This window comes from Emys orbicularis, chromosome 11 (assembly GCF_028017835.1).
Source record: "Emys orbicularis isolate rEmyOrb1 chromosome 11, rEmyOrb1.hap1, whole genome shotgun sequence".
Lineage (NCBI taxonomy): Eukaryota > Metazoa > Chordata > Testudines > Emydidae > Emys > Emys orbicularis.
In genome coordinates this window covers 49,755,371-49,770,750 of record NC_088693.1, presented here as the reverse complement: position 1 = coordinate 49,770,750, position 15,380 = coordinate 49,755,371, and the positions used below count along the sequence as shown (strand labels likewise).

Sequence of the window (15,380 nt, the reverse complement as noted above, 5' to 3'; positions counted from 1 at the left end):
TGAGAGGGCATAATCAATTTTTTTCTAAAGCATTTTCTATTTTAAATAAATGGGCATGTTATGGACCCAATAAAGAATGCTCTCCACGGAATCACTCATTATAGGAAATATATTAACATACCATTGAAAATTTATTTAATCTCTGTTTCAAAGAAAGAAACATGGTGTTGGTGATAGATCAGAAGCTGCAGAAACATCAAATAAATAAGCTACCAACAAACCTATTGCCATATAGAGAATTGAATTCTTCTATTTCTAGATGGAACTATATTTCTTCTTTAAGTGCAAATCTGAAACTTCTTGCAGTGTTGCTCCCTATGATCATCCTGCTGACAGAAAAGATCAGTTAGTCTGATTCTCCTTCTGGGTGCAAATCACAGGGTAACTTCATTTTACACTGCTGGAAAACCAGAGAAAGTAAGCCGAGAATCAAAACTTTCATTTTCTGATGGAACAGAAAGGGGAAGCTGACTTGTGATATTCTCCACACTCCACTGTGCCATTTAAACATAGTACAGGAGTGAAATCCAATTATCAGCACAATCCATATGGATTTATGCAGGTTGTCAATTCCTATTCTTGTTACTAAAAGATTCTCTCCAAACATGGCTCTGACCCTCTACTGGGGTAAATTGGCATTGCTCTACCTGTTAACATACCTGTAGCAATTTATGCTCTCAGATCTGATCTGTTGGATGCAAGATCTGATCATCTGTTATCTTTGTAACAGTTCTGCAATTTATGTGAAGATTGTTCAGTTTTCTCTTCCCTGACAACCAGAAAGCTGAGACTGAAGTTTAGGTACTGCAATAAAGTAGGGCTCAGGGAACAGTTTGGTGATATCTCTGAAATTATTAGATATATGAACGATAACACAGCAAACGCGCATTGTGTCACACTTGGCTCTTGGACCCTATCCATGGATAGAGGAAGAATGAGTGAGCTGGCTGCTTCCTGCAAAGGAGTCCAAACAGCCTGTGTCCAGCCCTCAAGTACAGGACAGAGTCCCTGTTCAGTGGTGGTTCTCTTTCCTTCCCTGTTTTTCAACAAATTTCAAAACTGTCCAGTCTGAGCACCCGAGGATCTCCAACTTCCCAGCTTCTGGTTTTTCATCAGGCAACCACATGTAGCTCTGGAGAGGCTGGAAGCCTGGGCTCCACAGGAGTCCACCAGGCAGACTGCCAGGTTGCCAGGGAGCTGGGTAACCCAGATGCCAAGGCCTGGCTTCTGTCAAAAGCTTCAACGGAACTGACATGTTCTCATGGAATGTTTCTATTCCATTGTATCAGCAGTTTCTGATGGAAAGCTGTTTTGTTGGTACACTTTCTGCCATCGCTACTCAGAAGCCTTCGCTCTGTTCCTTGCATGTATACAATACAATGGATTCTTTCATTGCCTGTTCATGACCACGTGGTGCTGAGCTATGGGACATTTTATCTGGCAAATAATAAACATAGGAAGTCCAGGTATATGAAATTGTCACTGGAAATCTAAAACCTGCATAAATGAAGGGGTTTGGATAAACAGGAGAACAAGAATTCAGAGGATAAAGCCAAAAGTCTTTAAGGGTCATAGAGCTCAAGGCCAGAAGGGACAACCAGATCATCTAGTCTGCTGCCCTATATATCACAGAACACCACCACCCAGCCATCTGCACACAAACCCCAAATGGAAAAACTGCCTTGACTTCAGTAGGCTTTGCATCAAACCCATAATGTTATTTTAAGTGCCAGTAGAGTAACACTGTAGTTCCAAGCATAAAATAATTAGATGTATGACTCCTAATTAGAGCAGTCAAAGGTGTGATTGCAGAATGTGTAGACATAAGCAAGCTAGCTAGCCTACCAACAGCGGTGAAGTTGTGGCAGCATGGACTTCAGTGCAGGCTAGCTGCCCAAGTAAGTACCCAGGATCCTGGGCAGGCTTGTAAAGCTCATGCTGAAGCCTGTGCTTCACTGATATTTTTTAAAACAATTAGTGTCTACTGCCTGTGCAACAAGACCTAGCCTGGTTAGCTCAAAGGCTGTCCAGACCTCTGTGTGGTCCACCCACTGGGGGTGGGGTGGGGGTGAAGGCGGGGAAAGAGAGACACACTGTGCAAATGTGGTTACATACTTCTAACATGTTTTTTTAAATTGTGTCAATCTCACATTGATGGCAACTATCACAGTAGTCAGTATATTAAAATCAAAATCCGTTAATCACCGGTATAATTGTGGGACATGAAATCCACAAGAGAGCTTGTTTCTTTTTATCATTACATTTTTTTCTTAATTACGGCCTTCATGCAGAGTTGCCTTTCTACATAGATGAAGGGTACAGATTTTCACAGGTGGGCTGTTTCCATGAAGCTGCACAAAATGCAGGGGACATGCAGGCATCCTGAAGATTGTGACAATCCATTTAAATTAGTCTTTTTATTTTTTTACAGAATGCCTTGGACAATGTGCAGCCTAGTTTTTTAGAAATAGTACAATTAGAAAGGATCCTGAATAGCATTCAGATGTCACTTCGAAGGGTGTATTACACATACCTGGATTAGACCGTCCTTACTCAGCTGAAACTACTTCATGGAAGGAGGAAAGTTATGCAGGAATGTCCATGAGCTGGCAGTTGGAGAGTTCATAGGGTTGCCACCTCTCCAGGATTGTCCTGGAGTCTCCAGAAATTAAAAAATAATCTTTAATTAAAGATTGTCATGTGATGAAATCTTTGTCCAATCAAAGTTGGCAACCCTAGTGCCAGAGGGAGAGTCCATTATGGAAAGGAAATATGGGCTTTACAAAGTGTTAGCTGTCTCCCAATCATTGTGATGAACCCATGTTCTTGGGGCACCTGCATGCATGGTCATGGTATTTTCCGAGAGGGCCAGCCCCGTGGCACTAATTCCCAGGACACACTTGCTTGCAGCATGACAATTCCCTGAGGCAAGGATTCTTTCTAGAAGATGAACAAACCAGGCAAGTAATTTATATTCCCAACTTGAACTCTGCGAAATATTATAACATCCCAGTCTCATCTACCTGTTGTCACTGATATGCCCTCCTTTTGTGTTTTTTCCAGGTTCAAAAGTTCCCAGATTAGCATAGGTAAGTCTGTTGGTCTTTACTGCTTCCTGAAGCAATCTTTGTGTTTCAGAGCATAATTTCATCTGCAGCTGAGGTCAGGATGAAATTCACTCTTGGCATAAACTTGCTCAGTTAGCTCTGGTGTACACAAGAAAGTTGCACCAGTTTATTAAACTAAAAGTTATTTTAAAATGGTGCATACCCCTATCGGGACAGTCTCTTGTTTTGCTGTGAGTGACTTATTTAAAATTAATTTAAACCTATTCCTGATTAATTTTAAAATAAACCTAGTTTAATCCAAAATAAGGTGTCCACATAGGAGTTTGCACTGGTTTAACTTAATCAGTTTAAAAATCACAGCTTTAGTTAAACCAGTGCAATTTATGTAGGCAAACATATTGCTGGCTTTTTTCTAATCTTCGTCTGAAGCACTGTCATTGATCTGTCAGACACAAAACACTGGTCCATTTGTCCTTTCTGGAATAACAATCCTTACGCTCCAAACACAGTTCATGCAGTCACTAATTCTTTTTCTCACGCTTCTCTCAGCAGTTTCAATGAACCCTTTTAGTTACATGATTACATCCCATACATTACACATTTATTCTCATATTGAAACCTGAAAAGACTACATTTACCTTAAAGTACAATTAAAAACTCTTTACTCAATTTTTGCATTCAAAGAATTCTTGTTCAACACTGTAATGTTCTTAATGTCGCTTAAAAATTTCTAGTTCCATTTTACTGTTATTTTCCTCCCCACCACAATTACTATTTTTTTTCCTTCCCAGCAATATTTCACACTCTTTTTCATAATGCTATCCAGGGAACCTGTTAGCTAATCATACTTTACATGCAAATATTTTTGGTAATGAGAACATTTGTAAGACACGTAAAATGTAACTCAGTTTTCTCCTTTATTTTTCAGCCTGCCGTTCTGGGCGTTTCTAGCCACCTCGTAGCCTGTTGCTCACTGAGCGGCTTGTCTGGTTCATCGTTCTGTATCTTCAGGATGCCTTCGGCTCTGTTATATTGCAGTCTCTCCTGAAAACTTCCAGCTGTTCTTTGCTCTGAATGGGCTTTTCCAGCTCTCCAGCCCTGTGGCTTCTTCAAGAATCTCTGTCTGGCTTCTCACCATCCTCTTAGGAATCACAGCACTTAGGCTGATAAAATGGCTCCCATTCCCTTGAAACTTCAGCCTTCTTGCCTTCAGAAACTATATGCATAATTTTCACTTTGGCTTCTGAAATAGGCCTGAGCCCATCTGGGGTGATCGGTCGTCCTGCTTCTCCTTGCTTTGATGCTCCTTCCAGCTTTGGGTGAGCTCCCTGGACTTGGTTCAGCTTCCAGTCATTCTGGACACCACTTGTCCATCCTCCAGAGCTTCAGCTCTTACCCTTTCACTTGAAGTAACACAGAAACAATAAGAGCAATAACAGGACAGCAACATTCTGCTTGGAACCTTAAAAATGTAAATGACATACTAACACCAGATTCCAGAAGCTTCTCTATTGAGAAGCTGCACCTACTCTTCCCCTTCACTTCTTGGTTAGACTGCCAATCACACTGTCTGCTCTGCCTGGAATTTTCTTATTGGGCAATGTTGTTCTTACTCTGACCTTAGGTTTAGCCCTCCAAATCTACAAAGCCAGGGCCCAATCCTGCAAGGTGCTGAGCACCATCAGCCCTCAGTGATTTGAAGGTGTGCAGACTCTCTGAGGAGCAGTCACTTCATTAGGTTTAGTAACATTTTGGCAGTACTATTTTCATATAGTCAATGTTTAAATTACTCCTCCTTTTTTGCAAGGTGCATCAGTTAAACCTTCTCACCAGTGATGTTAAATAGCACCTCTTTCTATAATGTTAGGTGAAAATATGAAGCATTTTGTATTACTACATATGCAGTGGGGCAAGTCCTGCTTTTTTGACTTCAAATGTGAGGACAGAATTTGCCCTAGTATGTTGTGTGATCATGTAATGAAAGATGCTAGTGTAATGCATACTGTACATGTCGGGGGCAGAAGTAAAGTTGATGTGAAATTTACCTATGAATTTCCTGAGCTTTGTGTGATTAAAAACTCATGCCTAATATTGCCTTAATGTACTTATGGGGGGTGGGGAGGGCTTGCTCACATTGTACCTATGTATGTGTTTAAATTCTGCCATTTGTGACACTGAATATAACAGATAAGGAAACAGCACCAGACACTCAGTGGTGCCTCTAACCATGTTTTCTCAATGTTCTTAGAACCACCTCCTCTCCCTTCTCTCTGCATGACTCCTGCGGATCGAGGCCTTTGCAAAGCCAATGAGAAAAGATTCTTCTATGATCACTCAACTAGAAGATGCCATCCATTTAGCTACAGTGGGTGCGGTGGGAATGAAAATAATTTCAACTCCAAAAACTCATGTTTGAGGACCTGTAAGAAAGGTAGGGAAATCAACAGTGCAAAGAAGTTAAGCTTCTGCTATCCAGAGCCTGAACATTTCATGCAAGTGGGTCTGCTGAAATGTAACAATGAAAAGATAACAAAAACGTGCTATGATTCTAGCAAAGAATTGCATATCAGATGTTTTATAATTGGTCAAATAAAATATGCCTGTAGTACAACAAACATTTAATCAGTTGCTTGATCCATTAAATTCAGCAAATGATTATCTCCACAGCACAGTATGTTGTAATGTTAATTGGAATTACATGTGTGCATCAAGAAGAGAATATGGCCTTCTTTTAGTAAAACGTTTAAGCACGTGCTTAACTTTCAGCCTGTATGTAGTTATCAGGGTCTTAAGGTCAGATTTTCAAAGGTGTTTAGGCACCTAAAAATCCACATAGGTGCTTCTGAAAATCCCAGTAGGTAACTAACTTCCCTTGATTGCTAACTTGCTTAACCACTTTTGAACATCCCTCTAGGTGCCTATCCTCATCTTTAAGAACCTAAATACCTTTGAAAATCTGGTCCTAAATGCTTAGCTGTTATAAAATGCAGACATATTTAATACCATATTGTGCCAACAAGCCCCAGCTGCCCCAGGTAGCAAGTGATCAATTTTGTAAAATGAACTCGCTTTTGGGTTTGCTCATTTGTCACTGTGGGAAAGAAGTGCTGATGTGAAATCTCAAGACTGTTACACAGTTTATTCTGTCTCTGTCTTCCCTGCCTGAACACTGGAGTAAATAGGAGAGCATACTTCCCCCACATTGTAACATGGCTCTCGATGTTCACAATCAGCATAATAATAATGGTGGTAAAGCAACCTTCACTGGAACAAATAAAATGGGGATGCTCCAATCAATGTGATTTCAGGATGAGACATCCACTTTACTGCCTGTGCACAAAGGGCCAAATTGTGCATTCAGATACACATGTGAAAGTCAGCCCTATACAGAAGGTGAGCGCAAACCCCATGCACCGCTGAAGCCCTCCAAATAGGGCATCAATGAGACTTATGTGGCACAGGGCCTTGTGCTGATCTCTGTACAGGGATGAATTTCACCCATTGACTTCATTCAAAGTTTCAAGTGTGGATCCATAGAAAGTCTACCTTACTGCAGAATATTGCAGATTTTTTTTTCAAAAGATAAGAGTCATTAAGAAACATTAGGCCTAATTCTGTTGTCACTGGTCTGATCCAGCTCTCGTTACAGGCAATGGGACTCTTGCCATTGACTATAGTGGGCTTTGGATCAGGTCCACTTACAGTACTGTAAGTTAACTCCTTTTTAGAGTCAGTGGAGTTACACCAGTGAATGTAAGAGCTGAATCAGGCCCATGATCTCAGCTGATCGCACACATTCTGCTTTAAGCTACACCAGTGTAAATCTGTAGTAACTCTAGTATGGAAGTACACAGTGTAACAGAAAGCAGAATCTGGCCCTTCTTTATTTTCATATGATATGGATGTCTTATTTGGTACAGCATGTAAAATTAATTTTTGTTTGCCATTAGATTTCAGTAAAAAACAAGGACGAAGAGGTTTATTGAAAATCAAGCGAAAAAGAAAGAAACAGCCAGTGAAGCTGACGGAAGATGAAATCATCATTGAAAGGATATAACTTCTGCTGTTTTAAAAGAGAAATGTGAACTACTCCATTATCTTTCATCTGTGAATGAAAGCATTAATGACAGCATTTTTAAACTCCTTACTGTACCAATCATTTGATTATACATTATTGGACGGCTTATCTACTTTTGTTTTATATTCCTCTTTCATTTGTGCTAAGCGATCAGCATTTAATTTTTCTCTGAGAAACTTAGTTAAAAATGCAGTTTGGCAATGTACACTCACCAATAGAGCTGAAGTAGGACAAAACAGACTGTGGGTGTATATCTGAGCCACAATGATTCAAAGATCAGGCAGGCTTCACCTAGTCTGTTTTATTGTCTTGTTTGTCTCCCTCTGGAAACTTTCTTCCCAAAAGGACGTACAGTGCTTTTTATTTAGGAGCATGAAATAATTCATTCCTGAATACAGATAGAGGGCTATTGCTAAAAAGAGAGCCTGGGCCTGATTCTGATCTCATTTATTATACATTGTGTAAACCAGGTCTTAACTCTGCTGGAGTCCATGGAGCCAGACTGCTGTAAATAGGGTGTAGGATCAGAGTTAGTCCCACTAAAACCACAAAGAGAATATTCAAGTCATAAACATGTGGAGAAATGTCACTGTGGATATTCACAAAGCCCAAAGTATATCAGGGACACCGATCGCTACAGTTGAAGTCACCAAGCCTCACCTTGTTGTGGCAATGGAGACATGGCTGGCAAGATAGTAGTTCCCGGTAAAGCATGTATATCTTTGTCTATTTAAAGACAAAACAAAAAATTGTAAGTAAGTTGGGCACTTTAAAGATCTCATGACATGTCCTGTCCCTTTGAAAATATAATAGATGCTGGATAGGTTTTTTTTATTTGTTTTTTAAAAAGAGCATTTATCATTTGGCAATAAAGGCTTTGCATATATAAAAATGAGCTGGTTTTCAGAATACTTATCTTAATTGATATGGCCCTATTTCCATAATATGTGAGCCTCTCACACTCATAAATATATCTTTCCTCACTATACTGTTGAGCCATACGAAATTGCTCTTATCACTGATTTACAGACAGGGAACTGAAACAGAGAGAGAAACTAAAGGCCAGATTTTTAAAGGTATTCTGGTGCCTAAAAATGTAGATGGGTACTTTGGAAAATCCCATTAGGTGCCTATCTGCCTTTTTTAGGCACTTAAATACCTGACCCTATGTGACTGACTGTTTCAAATCACAGAAAATTGTTGCAGAAGAAGGAACTGAAGCTATGTCTGCTATGTACAAGGCTAGTACCTCAGCCACTGAACCATCCTTCTGTCTAGTATGAGTTGTCCGAGTGATTTCAGAAGCCTATGCTTTCTGTATTGTTTGTCCTCTACTACATTTTGTGCTACTACTGCTTTGAAACATGCTTCTAGGACTGAAATATTCCCTGGAAAATACGATGCCTTATTCTTGTATCTTTAATAAAACTCTGTGAGGAGCAAAGAATCATAATGTGATAACTGCTTGACTCGACCAAATTGAGCTCTTCTTCACCAGTGTAAATCCAGAATAATTCCAATAACTAGTGAAGATCAATAGTGTCATTTCTCCCCACTTGTAATTTGTTTTATGGTCCTAATGGGTCTGATTCTGATCTCACTTACTGCAGTTCGAAGTCTACACTGGGGTAACTGACAGCATAACTTGCTCCTGCAATCACGTTATGACTGCATTCCTCAGTCCCAGTGAAGCATGTTAGGATCTTTGGATGAAAGATTCAGTAAAAATGTTAGTTTTTATTTTAACGTATACCAGGAAAATCAGATAAAAATATCTTAAATCAGACCTAGAATGAGAAACATATTCAGTATTATATAAGGAAGCTTAGACATAAACTGTGCAGATTGTGAACTGCATTGTAATGGAGCAGATAACTTTATTAGACATCTGGGCAAGTTAGTAATGATAAGTGCAGCTAGAAGGCCTGATCTTGCACGGTTACGCAGGCTAAACTCCCATTGAATTTAACTGTATGTATCAGATCTGTCTTGTCCAATCACTGTAATATAGTGATATGCACAATAGTGGGAAACAGAATCTTGGTTTTTCATTTCATCTGAAAATGAGCCCCCCCCCCCCCCACCCCCCTCTTCCCCCTGCAGCATTCTGAGGTATTGGCTTAGTACTAGCTCAAAGGAAAAACTGCCCCCTACTGAATCTCCAACCCTACTTTCTGGAGCACCTGTGTCTTACTTGGAGTGCTCCCATCCAAGCACTATTTGTCAGCCAACAAAATCCTGCAGAGTATATGAGATCTGCGGAGATGATATCCTGAAGTGCTACGTTGAGCTCAAAAATGCCATTTTAAGATATTCTGGGCCTGGTTCTCACTTACACTATGGGCCATTCTACCACTCTGGCAATATCATTTATACTCCCTTTAAGGCACCATTACACTGCCATAGCAGTATAAAGGGGCCCTCGTGTAAATGAGCATCAGACCCCTATTCTTTAGTAGTAAGAGCACAGTTCTCAAACTAGCAGCAGTTTTGCTAGGATTTGCATTGTCCATTCTTAGGGGAAATCCTTTATTTTTCATCAAGTCTGCTCCATGGCTGCCATTGCAACCCCAGGGTGTCACCATTTGCAATGCTGAGACTGTAAAGAAGCTTAAAGTAATGGGACCTTCAGTAGTATGTAAATCAGACAAATATTGGTTTCACCTATTACTTCATGTACTAAGAAAACATATTGCAAGTGGATTAATTGTGTATGCTGCTTCTTCAATCCAAAGCATTGCTACTAAAGTGAAAGCTGAAATCAGACTTTCACTTTATGCAAAACCCTGTCTTTACTGTGTGGTTTTTTAAAAAGTGCAAATGTGCTAAATATTGTTTGCAATGTTATTAACCCTGTAGTCTTTTAAAACTGTAATAACCATGAGTTTCATGAAACATTGTTCTCTTCTTTTATCCGTGCATTTGTTTCTGTATGGTAATCTGGATTTTGTAGCATAGTAATAAATGGAAACGTTTTATGATGGTGTTTCATTATAATGTGAAATATTCTCTTAAAAGCTTCATAATTAAATGGCTCAATTTGGCAGAACCTCAGTTTGATTAATTCGCACCACTAACAAGGCAATGCAGGAATTGTTTACATTTTAAATCTATTTTCCCCTTCTGCCCAAATAAGGAGAGCAGCTATTCACTTGGGAAAGTGATCCAGATAAAGGATCCATTCCTGGATTGTACAGTGCTTATTACTGTGAGTAGCCCCACTGAAGGGATCACCATGGATCAGCTTGCAGGTAAGAGGATGGGCAGTTGACAGAGGGCAGCCCAAGGAAGGAGTGAGTGGGCTTGAAGTATTGTTGACACCCCCTCTTCCCTTGTGTTTTGGTTGCCACTGATTCCCCCAGGGGATTGGAGTGTTGTGCTCACTCTGAGGAGTTAAAGCCAACACCACTTCCTACATGATGCACCATATCATAGAAAACACTATGTGCAGCAGTAAGTACTTGCAGGGTTGGTCTGTCGATAGTAAAAATAGCAAAAAGCTTTTTTTAAAAGATGAAATATTTTAAATATACAAAACTGGTCCTGTTTTCTGAAGAGCTGAACCCATGGAGCCTCTGCCTCCCTTCATTCTCCTCCCTCCACTGCCCCAAGGAATCCTGACATCAGGTTTCCTCAGCGGCTGACTGTCCACAAAACCCTGCTTAAAGTGACATTCCCTCTACAGGATGAAGGGGAGGGAAAGGTGGTCATTTGGCATGTCAAAATCTAATATAACCTGGGGCTATCTTTCATTTATGCCCTGAGCTCTGCAGTGTTGGTGGGGGATGATGTCCACCTGCTTCTCCCCAGCCTGATTTTTACTCCCATATCAACCCCCCATGTGCAGATCAACAGTGCACGCCACACGGTTTACAGAGGAGACTACCTAGGAGTTTTCCGGGCATAATCTTGGCCCATTGTTCTTATCATTAATACCATTCTAATATTACATTTATCGTGCTTCTTTCATCCTGAAGAGGATCCTTTGCTGCTTTACAAACCATACCTACAGGAACGTTGCAGTAGGTAAGCAAAATAAGGGCTATGCGTGAAGGCCACACAGTGCACCACAGGAGGAGAGGGTGCAGAGATGGTATGAAGCTCAATGTGTTCTTCCACAGTCCATGGTGATTCCCATGGTTGGCATAAATTATAGCAGCCTGGAGAATTTGATTCTAAGTGTTCTCCATTAGAAAGAAGAGCAATGAATTGAAGAGTAGGATCAATAATGTGAAGTGACTCAGCAATATCCAGTGTTTCCATCCAGAAAAAGGAGCTGGGCATTATCAGACAGACAGGTATTGCACAGCTGGGGTGAAATCTTGGCCTTATAGAAATCAATGGCAAAACTCCCCTTGATTGCAATAGGACCAGGATTTCACCCCAGAAGAACATGAATCATCCCTCTTTGAATGTGCAGGATTTGGGCACGCATCAGTCATCTGGGAAGTGTTGTTACAGTTCCCCTCCACCTATCCTGTTTCCTTAAGCAATAAGGGCTAGTATTTCATTTTAAAAAATTATTACTTCACATCCCATTTAACATCGGAAAAGACTCATGTTCCCACAAAGTAATCCCTTATTGGCTATTTATCCTTCTGAGGGAAAGCCACTACAGCCTGATCTGTCTGTCCCCTGATATTATCCACAACAGAGCTTCCTTTCATTTTCCTTTCTCTCATTCACATAGCACCTCTTCCTCTGCTCAGTGTGACACCCTCAGAGCAACTAAACTCAGAGTAATCAACGGTGACAAAGTGGGTATGTTCTTACTGTTTTGTCTGAATACTGTGTGCCTCAGTTTCCCTTATATGTTATTCAAGTGTCTAGGTGGTGGGACAAGGGTGTGTGATCCTTGCAAAGACCCCTAGGGGCAGGTGTGACTGCCTGGGGACAGAGAGAATGGCATCCTGTATCTGTATCCTGGTAACTGATGGCCAGGGATACAGAATCAGTTGGAGGAGATGGAAAACAAAGTGAGACAGGTAGGCCAGGTGACCTGCTTGCCCAGGAAAGAGACAAAGTAAGGAGATGGGCTCATGACTAAGGCTGGCTGCTGGAAGCTGGTCAGTCTCCTGGGGGAGACCCCAGGGCTTTGGGCTCTGGATCCCCCAAGATGGAATTTGCTGAATGTTCCTGCTTTCTGTACTAACAAGATCTGTTCTATGCTGTGTTCCCATCAACTAATAAACTCTTCTGTTTTACAACGCTGGTGGAGAGTCACTGCTGACTGCAAAGTTGGGGTGTATGGCCCTTTGGGGGTATGTAAGGCTTTTCCAGGTGGACTCGCTGCAGGATGCTCACAGTGTGAACTGGGGTGCTGAATGCTCCCAGGTCAGACCCAGGCACAGGCTTCTTGCCCTGGTGAGAATGTGCACTGAAGGAAAACACACTGCACTAGAATCCTGCCTGACTTCATTCAGAGCTGTTTCAAAGCACCAACACTGTGATTCTGTGACACCAACAGGTACACTTGCTCCACAAAGACAGTTAAAAGTGAATGATGAATCTTTATTGAATAACAGAGTTGGTTTGATGGAAAGAATGAAGGGATCTAGGTCCAGGTTACAAAAATCAGAAAACTGAATGCTATGTGTTAGTGACACCAATAACCATATTCCTGGCATTTAATATATTTCATCGGTTCCTTTCTTTAGCCAGAAATCCATTCAGGTTATTTGAAGGAAATTTAGACTGTGTTCAGAACTTCCATTTTCTTTTCACTTCTTAATTCTCTTAATATACTCACCCCACCACTTTTACTACTCTTCTAATCTGTATTCCCTTTCCTCCATTCTACTTATTTTTCTCTTAGTTCTCTTCTCTCTCTTCTCACTGCCATCACACCTGCTTTAAGAACCAGTACATTTCTTTAAATTTTAATAAGATGTCTGGCCTTCCAGATTCAATGTGTTCCTGCATATTAACTTGCAAGTAAATTTTGTTCCTCACAGCTATTTCCTTCAGGTGTTATCTTCATTTTAAAATTGGATTAGTTTGAAAATAAAATGAAATATAGATAGATCGCAGGAAATAATTAATGAAAATTCTCATGCTTTGTGTCTATAAAACTGGATACGTTAGAGATCAGTGAACTTCAAAGAGTTCGGAGGGTTTCTTTGAGAAAGTACCCATGTTGTATCCATAACCTTTTCTGAAAGTACAGCAGAGCATTTAATCTGCAAAACAAATCTGGAGATCCATCAAAAATAGTCTCTCATTGGTCTATAGGTAACTCATAGTTTTAATCAGGAGGAAAATAACATGTGAACAGTATGTGTTTGGTCTTCGTATTTCTGCTCATGACTAGAAATAGAAAATGCCTAAAAATGGATGGGGAAGAAAGTTATCTGAACTTTTTTCAAACCTCATTCATGTTCACATTGTGTTTGGCCTAAGAAGCTGTATAATTTCTTATATTATCAGAAGTGGTCTGTGCAGCCCCTTCTAGCAACTATGTTTTCATCATGCAAACTATGAAATGAAAACTGATGTTTAAATGATGTATGGGTGAATGCTGAACGCTAGATGGCAGCTTTACACTGCACATATCATAGTCTTTTAGGTAGCTAGAGAGTAATGTTTTCCCTACCCCTGTTTAAAAAGGTTTTCTCCAGTATAGTTCATAGCTGTTAACATGCTAAAAGAACTTTTTTGTGTCTTGTTTCTTGTGCTTGGTTGATTCACATAGTGTTACTCCATATGTTTTGGCAGAAGAGCTCTGGATTAGCAAATCTTTGGTGCACAAACCTGTTCTGTTTAACTTACTGTATATATTGATTCTGTTTAACTTACTATATATATGGTAGGGTGTCAAAAATCTTTTGGCTGCTCAGATTTATGTTTAAATCTAGGACCTAATGATCCAAGATTTTTCCTTTCTATAAAGTTAATCTGGATCATCAAATCTTGGGTGTAGTCATAAGGCTGAGACCCTTGACAGATTTTGGTGATCCTACCACATCTACAGTAAGCTAAATATTGCTGGAGCACTTCGTTTAAAAAAAATGATAGGAAAGAACTTTATTTGCCAAAGAGAAATTGTGAATTTTAGAGATGTTCAGGTAATAAAATACTCACTTCTTTGTATACATACTCTGTGTCCATGGACAATTCTGCTTGCTTGGGTTACTTGCTTCCCAAAAAGAGAGTGAAAAGATCAATCTACATAACTACAGTACTAATTATTATGTTCCTGTATGTTATGCATAGATATTTATCATGACCAAGAACTAATTTCACATCAGTGTTCAGGTTCAAATTGCTTCTCCTTATTTTCTAGCTCTTTATAGCCCAGCAGTGCTGCTAGAGAACAGGGTCTAGGCACTTCCATATTTCCATGATACCGCTTCCTTTTAAAACTATAAGCCAGTTTTACACTAAGGTAAGGCCATTGTCCTGTGTGGAGTTACTCTTGGTTTACATAAGTGTGAGTTCAGAATCAGACCCAGTGTCTTGTTTATTTCTGCTTGCATTGGCCAGAAATTTAGCATATCAATTCTTAGTTTGTGTGTGTTTGTTTAAAAAGACATACACTGATCATACTTTATTCTCGAACAATTCTCACGTTGATTTAAGACCTCTGCAGCACTTAGACGCAAGTGAGGCAGATGGCCATTAAAGTCCCAATCCTGCAAATACTTCTCTCATGAGTATCTTTACATAGCTGTGTGGTTTCATTCAATTCAATGGCACTACTTGTGTGTGAGAGTTAGCAGGATTGGAGTCTAAAATGTCTTGAGCTCCCATTTGTTTTGGATTACGGCATCGTCATTTATATTTTCAAAATATCTATTGATTTGAGAAGCCTACAGTTTTGGATGGCCAGTTTAGTACACCTTAAAGAGGCTTGATATTTTGAGGACAAGTCATCAGCACCTCAAAAAGTCACGTCCCAGTTCCAAAATCTATTGACGTTGGTGGAAAGACTTACATTAACCTCAGTGAGCTTTGACTCAAGCTCTAAACTCGTATGTTCTCAAGAATTCTCAAGCCGGGCAACCAAAAATTAACATTTCTGAGATCACTAGCCACTTTGGAAAATGTAGGTCTGAATTCTGTCCAGCACTGATCCACATAGCCAATTTTATTTTATTTTACCTTGATATTTTCTCTTACACTCATGCAATCTCATTTTTATTTTATTTTATTTTTTTGCAACTGAAAAAAAAAAAAAAGGTGAGACAGGAACAACCTGGTAGTTTTAATTTAATATTTGTCTGCATGTGGAGAAT

General features: G+C 39.9%; 1 protein-coding gene across 4 annotated transcripts in view; it reads left to right on the top strand.

Moving 5' to 3' along the window:
- TFPI (tissue factor pathway inhibitor) overlaps window positions 1-7,125 on the top strand; it is a 134,066-nt gene extending 126,941 nt beyond the window's left edge. For all 4 annotated transcript variants that reach the window (XM_065413563.1, XM_065413561.1, XM_065413560.1 and 1 more), the window contains exons 7-8: window positions 5,317-5,499; window positions 7,019-7,125. In XM_065413563.1, coding sequence (XP_065269635.1) covers window positions 5,317-5,499; window positions 7,019-7,125 — 290 coding nt within the window. The remainder of the gene's footprint in view (window positions 1-5,316; window positions 5,500-7,018) is intronic.
- The last annotated feature ends 8,255 nt before the right edge of the window (window positions 7,126-15,380 follow it).